This window comes from Cucumis sativus, chromosome 3 (genome assembly GCF_000004075.3).
Source record: "Cucumis sativus cultivar 9930 chromosome 3, Cucumber_9930_V3, whole genome shotgun sequence".
Lineage (NCBI taxonomy): Eukaryota > Viridiplantae > Streptophyta > Magnoliopsida > Cucurbitales > Cucurbitaceae > Cucumis > Cucumis sativus.
The window spans coordinates 14723509-14735217 of record NC_026657.2 but is presented as its reverse complement, the minus strand read 5'-3'; the positions used below and the strand labels follow the sequence as shown (position 1 = coordinate 14735217).

Below are 11709 nucleotides of genomic sequence, written 5' to 3'. Positions count from 1 at the left end.
CGAAATATATATGGAAAATGATAGTTTAAATTTGGCTATTTTTTTCAAGATTATTTGGTACGTTTAGCTTTTTTTTTTAACGTGTTCGTTTAGATTTATTTAAATTTGGGTAGCTAAATCTCAACTATTTTTTTCCAACATTTTTTGGTACACTCGTTTAGATTTGATAGTTTAAATTTGGTATCCAAATCTAAACCTATTTTTAGAGATTATTTGGTGTTTTAGGTTTGACTATTTTTTTATACGATAGTTTAGATTTGACTCGTATAAGATTTAGCTCCAAAATCTAAACAACATTTTTTTCAAGATGCTTTACATTTGTTAGACGATCTTGAACAATCAATAGTTTGAAAAGAAAAAATAGATCTTTTATATTTGGTATACGATCTTGAACCATATAACAGTTTGAAAAAAAATAAAAGAAAAATAATAGAAGAAAAGAAGAAAGACGATAGAGTGAAAAAAATCGAAAAGAGGATGATAAGAAAAATGATGAAAATAAAGGATAAATCTATAATATTTTACAAAATTGACAATTATACCAATCGAAAATATTTTGATTGTTGGGTTATATTTATGAAAATTAACCTAAATAAAATCTTTAATTTGGGAAATTTTGATGCCATTTAATTCGCAATAATGTCATATTTTTAAAATAGGGGAAGGTATGGTTGACAACTTTGCAACCATTTTTACATACAATAGCACTTAGGTGCAACTTAAACAACACATTTTCCTTCATCTTTTTCAATCATTAACAAAAATGCCTTTTTTTTTAAAAAAAAAAGTAAGAATATTTTCCACGGTCAACTTTATGTAAAAAGATATATCAAATTCGGGATAAATTTAGTATAGGTTGAAGGATTCCCATGTTCTTTATATGGATAATTATAATTTATGATAATTTTAGGAATAATAATTAAAGTATATAACAACATTTTCTAAAACTTGCAAATATAATAAAATCTATTAGTGGTAAACTTGAATAGTTGATAGACTCTTATAATCTGTCAGATGAATATTTGCAACATGGTCTATCAATGATAGACACTTTGACATATTAGCAAATTGCAACACAAAAGTAAAGTCAAAGATGAATGATGGAGGTTTGATCAAACAATACTACGTAATAAAAATGATGTTTTTTTAAAAATGGTAGATTTTACAAAATATTTATAACATATAGCAAATTCTTTCACGAGTAGTCATTGATATACTATAGTGATCGAATCTAAAATTTTGCTATAGTTTTTAAATATTTTAATTTATTTTGTTATTTTTAAAAGTAAACCTATATATATAATGCATTTTTAAAAATAGCAGAGTAAAGTAAAATTTTGAATTCTATTAATGATAGTCTTGTATCACTATATCATATCAATGACTATCGGTAATAAAATTTGCTCTATATTGTAAATATTATTTTGTAAAATTTGGTATTGTTGAAAATTTTTCAATATATATATATATTAAATCCAATATCAAATTGGTAGCGGTAAAACTATTATTCTGAATCAAATTTCAAAATTTTAATTGGGATTCTCTACCAAGATCAACCCTATGAATTTTTCATTTTATAATAGGGTGTTGTATTCTTGCCTCGTGGGATGTGAAAATGCTTTAAATATTATCTCATGTGCGATAAAAATATCAAATTAAAAAAAAAAAATCTCTTTAAGTACCAAAGTTCAAGTAAAAAAAGAAAAGAAGAAGAAGGCAGTTGTTGAACAACTTTAATTATTTGTCCATTATTATTATTATTACTCTTCTAAGATCCATCAAACAATGGAGGCAATGAATCCCAAGCCTTTCTTTGAGGGAGAAGGTGGTTCATATCACAAATGGCTGCCTTCTGACTATCCCTTGCTGGCTCAGACTAACGTGGCCGGCGGCCGCCTTCTCCTCCGCCCTCGAGGCTTCGCTGTTCCTCACTATTCTGATTGCTCTAAATTTGGCTATGTTCTTCAAGGTAACCTCTCTCCTTTTTTACTCGTTTGATGGCTATTTGAATTTTATTTTGTACATATTGAATAAGGGTTTCTTCATACGTATTCTAAATTGTTGTGTGATATATTTAGTTGAGTTTGAATTCTCTAATTAACTTTTTAATGAGTTATGATAAAAATTAATTATATTAACAGCACTCAATTAGTAGTAGACCTTCATACATGTTTTACGACGGTATTTTTAGGTGAGGATGGAGTTACAGGATTCGTGTTTCCAAAAAAATGCAACGAGGTGGTAATAAAGCTAAAGAAAGGAGATCTGATCCCAGTGCCAGCTGGAGTCACGTCGTGGTGGTTCAATGACGGAGACTCTGATTTGGAAATCATCTTTTTGGGTGAAACCAAAAGGGCTCATGTCCCCGGTGACATTACATATTTCATTCTCTCTGGCCCTCGCGGTCTCCTACAAGGCTTCACGCCAGAGTATGTCCAAAAAAGTTGCTCTCTAAACCAGGAAGAAACAAACACATTCCTCAAAAGCCAACCCAATGTCCTAATCTTTACCGTTCAACCATCCCAATCCCTCCCCAAACCCCACAAATATAGCAAACTAGTTTACAACATTGATGCAGCCGCACCGGACAACAGAGCCAAAGTTGGCGACGCTGCCGTTACAATGGTGACGGAATCCACATTTCCATTCATTGGTCAAACTGGGTTGACGCCAGTTCTCGAAAAGCTCGACGCCAATGCCATCCGTTCCCCAGTCTACATTGCTGAGCCGTCCGACCAACTGATCTACGTGACTAAAGGATCCGGGAAGATTCAGGTCGTCGGATTTTCGAGTAAATTTGATGCAGATGTGAAAACAGGTCAGCTGATTTTGGTCCCTCGATACTTCGCCGTCGGGAAAATCGCCGGAGAAGAAGGCTTGGAGTGCATTTCCATGATTGTAGCAACACAGTAATGAAAAGCTTCAACTATTTATTTTTATTTTATTTGGGTTTTTTTTCTTCTGAATATTAAAAGTTATAACATTTCTGATATTATATTGAACAGTCCTATGGTGGAAGAATTGGCCGGAAAGACATCTGTTTTGGAGGCATTGTCGTCGGAGGTTTTTCAAGTTTCTTTCAATGTCACGGCGGAGTTTGAGAAGCTCTTTAGGTCAAAGGTTTAACAAAGGCTTGGCTTTTAATTAGATGAATAAAGACAATAATGATTGATTATTATTATTATTATTATTATTATTATTATTATTATCTTGTTTTCGAAGGAAGAGACAATGGTAGATTATTGTATTATTATCATCTCATCATGATTTGATTTGATTTTTGTTGGCAACATGACTGTATTTTATTTCATTACCAATCTAATATTATACAATATTATTATATAATATTTATTTGCCAAATGGTTTGATGGCTCTACAGCAAATTTAAAATCATTTTAAAGAATCTATCAACCATATTAAAGTTTATAAATATTTATAATGAATAGATTATAAAAGTTTGTTTTATTAGTTAATATTTTGATTTATATTACCGTATATAAAAATAATTAATCTTTTTCGTGAATTGATTTTAAAGAAGAAAAGAACTTTAAATGGTATCCAAGAAATCTGGTGGCGGCCAGAAAATCAATTTTAATACACAAATGATACTTAATTTTATTAAATCAAATATTAAATTGATTGCATTATTAAAAATTACAATAATTATTTGAATGATTTGAAAATCACACCAAATTAAATGTCTTTTAAAATTACTTTATAATTTCTAATAATAGAAGACTTATATTAGAATAATAAGTGGATAACACTCATATTCTCACAACAAATTTGATAAGAATTCGTATCGTTAGAGACTGTCATTTGATACATCTTCTGTAGTTCACTCCAACTATACAATATAAACAAATATTAAAAGTAGTTTGTTACATGACATCGATCCAACTAGATTAACTGCATATATGAGAATAATAAAATAAAAAATGCATCCAAATTTTGTATTAGTGATTGATGACTTCCAGAATTTGTGTAATGAAAGACATTTGGTTTTTCATTTTTGCTTTTTCCGAATTTACTAATTTAAAAAAGAAAAGACAATAATTGTTTTGATTTAGGATTTGTATTTTTTTATTCTAATTTTTTTTCAAGAAAGAAAATAATTGATTATTAATTTATTATATGGTCTATATTTGCTATAATAAAATATATATGGTTTAATGTATCATGTATTGACTCAAGAGTAATTGATATATACCTTCCTACTTTCAAACTCCTTATTTCATAGTTATTATCACTACAACAAAAAAAAATACCTATTATGACAGTTGGAAACATTCTAAATTGAATAAAGAAAAGAAAAAACGGTCACAAAATGAAAATTTGTGTTTTTGGGGAGAAAAAACATTTTTTTGGATTCTATTTTTTCGTGACAGTTATTTGTTGTTATAAAAGGTAAAAACATTAAATAATTTATTAAAATAAAATAAAATAAATCACGTTTCAATTTTTTCCTAAATTCCCCATCTCACTGTTGAATAGAAAATTTTTAGACTAATCACAAATTACCAAATCATTTACTAAATTAAGGATGAAAAGTACAAATAATTAAATTTGGAACTAATTAAAATAATTGACATCTGTTCCAAATTAAAATTGAAAACATAAATTGACCAATTATAATAATAAGAGATAACTGCGAAAATGACAAAATAATAGTGTATAATTTGAAAAATAGAAAATTCTAAAAATAGTTTGATTTTTAGCAAAACTATCCTAAGGTAGATTTTTTTGACAATTTTTCAACCGATTTTACCATTTGATAGTCTGAAACTAATTTTTTTCCCGTTATAGTGTATTTGTGCAGCGTAAAATAATGGAATATAACCAAGAATTTCGATTACAGTGTATTTGTATATATTCAATTTTATAATAATATTAAATAGATATTTATGTTTCATATTGATCTCATTTAACCAATATATGCTAGATTCATGCCATTTATAACATATTATCGGATTTGTACGCTTCAAATCAAATGCTTAACAAATTATTTTTAATAATATCTATTTATTTCACACTATTTAATTCACACCATAAAATCATTGATAATTTTATTTCTTAAGGGTACGTTTCATGACTTGTGCTTAATTCTTAATAACATGTTATTATATCTTATAAATACATAATTTTTCATATAACGATTCATTATATAATTTATTTATTGTACGTTCCTTAATGTTTGGTTAATTTTTACTAATATCTAAAGATATCATACAAATTTACAATTTTTCATATCTATCCTTAATTGTTTTCGGATTATATATACTGTAATAAATATTTATTTTATCATTTGATTTTAAAAGTTTAGTCGTAAGATCTTCAAAATTATAACTTTTCCTAAAGTTATGCACTTGATATAATAACGACTTCATATTAAGAATGTATCCTCCCAATAATTATGCATGTTACAAATATGCCATAAACAGATTGACCATATTAATAATAATGAATAATTGATATTATTTGACGAAAATAAATGTTAATATAACCATATGTATGGATGATAAAATTTCATTAAACTAATGATACATACGTTAAATGCATCGAAATTAGGGGGAATAAAATCATTTTATGAAACTATCGTTAAATAAGATATATTTTTCATAGATATTATTTACTATTATTTAAAAGTTTGATTAAAAACCACCAAAACACTAAAATATATTATTCAAATGTCAATATCCCAAAAAATCTGTGAGAATAATATGTTTTTTATCTAAAATTATTTAATTGTACCATTTACCCTACATAGTTTTTTAATCAGCCTTTTATTTAGAGGTACAATGATATTCGAATGAATTTATTTTCAGTTCGGTGAATAATTTCGCATTTATCGTATGCATGTTTTGGAATTCTATCACGACAGCTGTCGACGTTATTGTTCGTCTGTATTTTAATTCATTTACCTTTACCCTCTACCGTTTTTTCTAATGACAATGCAACGTGTGAAGGCTCTTTATTATGGTATTTGGATGAAAATTTTCCAATACATTGACTACCGTGTGGTTGATGTATTTGTTTCATACTCATCTTCATTTCAAGTATTCTTATAGTGCATTCAAGATAGACTTTTTCCATCTTTAGATCTTTCTGTGTGTCGCATTACTCTTTATTGGGATGGATGCAATAGTTCAAACCTTATTCGATCAAATTATTGAATACAAAGACGTTTATTGATTTATGTTGATTATGTCGAAATTCTCTGACAATGATTTTGTTGTGGTTGTTGATTCTGCACCTGCTGGGTCGGTAAAAAATACACCGTGTTCGAACAATGAAGCAAATACACAGCAACCTACACACAATGTATCATGGAGTTTTTTTTACCTGTTTATACTATTATTTATGTAGGATATAATACGTGTTTTACAGATATAATGTATTTGCATGTAAATAATGAGGTCAAATATCACATATAGTGTATTTGCAAACTACAATCCGTTTGAAAAATATTAACTATGATATTTTCAGGATTGACAAGATTTTTCCAATATCCCCTAAATATATGCCTATAATTCATAATAAATTTTTGAATTTTTAGTATTTAAATCAAATTAATTAACAATTATTTATTTAATTCATAAAAGATGTTTAATAAAGATTTTCCTAAAATATTGCTAAAAAAATTTCAACCGTTCCTTATTCATTAGATTTCATAATATTTTGATTTCAAATATTATGAATAATCCCTAAAATAATGAAAATCACTAATTCAGTATTTTTCGTATGATTTATATTTAAAAATATTTTAAAAAAGTCATTAGATAATAAATAGTACGTATGATTAATAGAAAAAATGGTTATGAGAATTTCAATCATTTCCAAGTAATTATATTTCATCCACACAATCGTGCTAATTATGATTATACACTTATTTTTGTTGATTTTTATTAAAAAAAAATCAATTTATTATGCCTCTTGTATTGAATAATTATTTTTTCACCTTGTGTTTTTTAATTACGTTAATATTCATATTTATTTTAATTAGACATCTTACTTTGTTTGTGATATTTTATTTCCAATCATCCTTTGGTATGCATGTCTAAATCAAGAAGTATAATACGTGTTTATACCTTTTTAGGTAGGATAATACGTGCAATCAATTTTAAAAAATATTAACTAATTTATGATATTTTCAGGATTGACAAGATTTTCCTAATATCTCCTAAATATATGCCTATAATTCATAACTAATTTTCAAATTTTTAGTATTTAAATCAAATTAATTAACATTTATTTATTTAATTCATAAAACTTACGTTTAATAAATATTTTCCCTAAAAATTGGGAGATTTTCAACCATTCGTCAATCTAATTCCTAAAATAATGATTAAATAATAAATAATATATATTTTTAATAACCATTTGAATTTGAATATATATTTTTAATAACAATTTGATACTACTACAAAAAAAAAAGGGCTTTCTTGACGTTTGTAGTTTTAATTACTTGACGTTTTTTAATTAGGCAAGTAATATGTATTTTTTAGGTCAATAGCATCTATTAATTCTAGGTGCCAGTGGAGCTAAACTCATGTTGGCAAGAAAGATCTTTTGATACAAATGTGGAGTACTATTTCAAGAAAACGATCAAGTATAATGTTGCATTGAAATTATGTTTTAAGAAATGAGAAAAAAGAAAGTTGAAGAAGTGAGATAGGATATTATGCTTTATCTCTGATTCAATTTGCCAATAATATTGGCTCTAAAGCTCATGTTCAGGTAACGATTCTTTTCAAATAGATAAAGATAACCACTTCCATTATAGATCTCCATGACTTGAATATCTGCATTTAAATGCTACGCTTATGCAAGATCAAGCATGTGTTTGTTCCAGGTAATTATGAAAGATATCAAGGTGGACATGAAAGAATATCAATTGGAAAGCTTATTTCTTTCCCACACTTACATGTATGGTGGATGTAGGCACGACTCCTACAACTGCATTTGTGCCACTGGAGATAAGAGGTAAGTCCGCTAACAATAATCATCTACCTGTTTTTCCAAACTGCCCTATGGTCATTTAAGCTTTTAGTGCCTTTACTTGATCTTGGTTGCATGACTTTGTCATTGTTTCTTACTTCCCTCTAATTCTGTTTATATTTCTGTTTAATATGCTGATGTTGCAATTATGGAAAAAGAAATCATGGGGTGTTCTTATAATTTTGCTGGTGAAACTAGTAAGGGGCACTTTCCCTTCATCGTGCCCTTTAGATGTTGATTACTGTGATTTAATTTTCTATAGCCCATTGGAATGTTGTTTAAGCATTTCTGGAATGGATCTCAATCAATATTTTACTTTTCATATTGAACGACGTTATTAACATCTTGGATGTTAGTAAAAGCAGAGAGAAGTTATATGTGTTGTAGCATTAATATTGAATGTTGTATTATTCCTCAATATAGATCAACTCAATTGGTAAATTTGTAATATTTGCTGATCAAAATGTTTTTTCTTTTGGTCTCTTCACGTTGAATGATGTTAAAATACTAGTATCAATTAATAACTCAATCACTAGCATTTGTTGGAAGTGCAAGAATTGTGCAAAGGTTTGGTTAAGGGTATACAATATTTGCTCTTTACCTTAGAAAATTAAAGTCATTAGACAAACAAAAGAAAAAACTGTTTATAGGTATGAGCATTTTGGTAACATTCCTGATCAAGATTTTGTTCCCACTAGAAGGTAAAGAAATTATGGTCATAAACATGCTAATTATCTCATATTTTAATTGATGATGTGAGTTATTGAAATATGCACACATGTATTGATCAGGTTCCTGCGGCTTCTTGTTGATGTTTTAGCAATAGCTGCATCTTGTTTGGTAGATTGTGATCCATATGGTTTTTACATTTTGACGACATATCTTTTTGGTTCTATGGGTAGGCTCCTCACGTTGAACAATTATCTGCTCATTTTCCCTTCAATTTTTTCGACCCATTTTCTTTTGAAATGTTATTTTCATATAGGTTTAAATATTCATGAGACGAGATTTGTGTCCAATTAGAAATGTATTTAACTGTTTTCTTTTTCTATTTTCTGAATAGGTTTGTATCTTGTTTTGTATTCTTTGTAGGATGAACTCATTACTTGGTGTGACTAGGCTTCAAGGTAATATTGTTGAACAATGTTTAATGACATTAGCTATGAAGTATTTCTATAGTTGGGAAGTCTTAGTAACTGTCATGAGAACTTTTCATAGCTTGCTTCTAATACTTCTATCTTGAAATTAATCTTTCACATATTCTCATTTGTGAAATTTGATCTCTTGTTGCCTTGGTTTGATATCAAACTCATACAAACACTTTGAGCTAGGCTGAGAAGCAAAGAAACAAGGTTACTTTATGATGTGAATTACCTTTAACATCTTTTTTCTAGTGTATCATTATGATAAATCTATCAGTTTTTTTTCTTTTTTTTTTTGTGTGTAGAGATTTAGAATGATTTTGACCACATGGTTATATTGGTACAATATGTAGTTTATTGAAAATGGACTTGAAGGAGATGCTGATTCTGGCGATGAAGAAGATGAAATGGAGGACACTGATGGTGTGGAAGTGGAACATCTACACATTTCAGATTACCAAGGTTTTGCACTAATATATATCCGATTGATTTACTATAGTGATGAAACTACCAAGCAAGTGATTGATGTTTGATTCGTGACAAGATTTGTTGTAATTTAGTTATCAACGACAATACATTGTATTTAGTTTCTTTGTAAAAATATATTACCAAGGTTTAGTTTCTATTTTACTTGTATTTATTCCTTTGGGAAAATTCGATAGATTTCGTGTACTTAATTTCTTTGTAAAAATGTTATCTATGTTATTGTTATATATGAAAGTTCTTATTTATATGTGTACTAGTTTTGTGATAAAATAAAATCATTGAATTAGAAGAACAAAAATATAAATGAATTTTAATTTTTTTTATAAAGAAATTCATAACATACTTGACGGTTTTAAAATGTCATAAACAAGTGCATTTTTTACGGTTTTTCAATGTTATAAACAATCAATTTCTTGACAGTTATTAAATGTCATGAACATTTATACTCTTGACGGTTTTAAGATGTCATAAACATTCTACTCTTGACGGTTTTTAACTGTCATGAACATTTGTATACTTGAGGTTTATAAAACGTCAACGTTCAATATTCTTGACGTTTTTATCAACCGTCAAGAACTTTGGCTTTTTTGACACTGACTTCAAGGACGATTTTAAAACCGTCAAGAATAGTGATTCTTGACAGTTAAAAACGTCAAGAGAGTCTGTTTTTGTAGTAGTGTAAATTTAAATTTTATAATTTAATTATGCGTTCATGGCACTTTTGCAATTATTTGAAACTTCATCTTTTAGGTTTTATTAGACAAAAGAAAAGAAGGAGATTGAGAGAGGGCGCAGCCGACTAGAGACAAATACAATGAGAGAGATAGATTTATTCTTGCAAATAAGAGAGGAGAAGAGCTCAAATGTATCTTCAATGTAGGAAGGACGTGAAGAACTCACCGATTTGAGTGGACGAACTTACCGATGTATATCTTGCTAAGATGTATATAAAGTTTGAATTCTATGGTATAATTTCATGATTTTATCTTTATTATAATATCAATAATGCTCCCCTTTTGAATTTTTTTGATGAATTGATGGTTTCAAATGGTTTTCAAACTTTACTTAGGGTTTCAAATGATAGAAGGAAGTAAGTGGCCGAAATCCAAGGAAAAAATGATCACTTGCAGAGATGTTAAATTTTGAGCTTCCCATTAATGACAACTTTTCTAATCTTTATGTTTTTGGGGAGAAATTTTTATGTATCATATATGTTATTTCAATTACAATGTATTTGAGGTTCAGGTGAATTATTGTATTTTACATATTAGTTAGGGGCATTTGAGGGATTGTTTTATTTATTTATTTTTCTAAATTTTATGTTTTGCTATTTTAACAATTTAAATTTATTTTTGCTATTTGCCCAAATAAAAGTCATAATTTGTTATTTGTCTTGACAATTTTTTTGATAATGCCACATGTTTTCATCCTAACCGTTGGGCCAATTTAATTATTTTTGGTTCAATTAAATATTATTTATTTGAGCTAAGTTCTGAGCCCAAAAATAAGCTTAATTGAGGCCGCAAAATTTGATCTAAATTCATGTGGTTGAGCCCATGGGTCTGGTCCATGGACCAGATCGACTCAATCCCATAAAACCCATTAGAGAACTCTATAAATAGAGAAGTTCTTCTCATTTGTATGAGTTGAAAATTTCTAACTTCAGAAAGTTTGAAGAGAATTCTCCAAAGAGCTAGAAGATTTCCAACTCCCCAAAAGATACAAACTAACAAAAGATATAAACTTTCTTACTAAACTCTAAGTCTTTCTTCTAAAGAGTTCAGAAGCTTCTTCAACTTCCCTCGAAGATTGAAGCTTCTTTGAAAATACAAATATTTTTCCAAGACTCCAACTTCAAGAACATCACGTGCTCGAGTTCCTTCAAATCAAGTGATGTTCTCCACTTCCTTCAAATCAAGCATAGACGTTCAATCGAGAGAGAACCAAATGATCAAATTCTAGGAATCTAACCACATCACATCAAATCAACAAAAATACAATATCAACTAATTCAACTGCATGAACCAAATTTCTCCGGAAATCTCGTGCGAACACTCATGCAAACCCTTTCTCAACCTCTCCA

The 11709-nt window shown here is 28.3% G+C and overlaps 1 protein-coding gene across 1 annotated transcript; it reads left to right on the top strand.

The window, feature by feature from the left end:
- Window positions 1-1526: 1526 nt before the first annotated feature.
- On the top strand, window positions 1527-3310 carry LOC101218098 (legumin J). The gene is made up of 3 exons (XM_004151456.3): window positions 1527-1969; window positions 2192-2909; window positions 3006-3310. The coding sequence occupies exons 1-3, from the start codon at window positions 1786-1788 to the stop codon at window positions 3124-3126; spliced, it is 1023 nt and encodes a 340-aa protein (XP_004151504.1). The 5' UTR covers window positions 1527-1785; the 3' UTR covers window positions 3127-3310.
- The last annotated feature ends 8399 nt before the right edge of the window (window positions 3311-11709 follow it).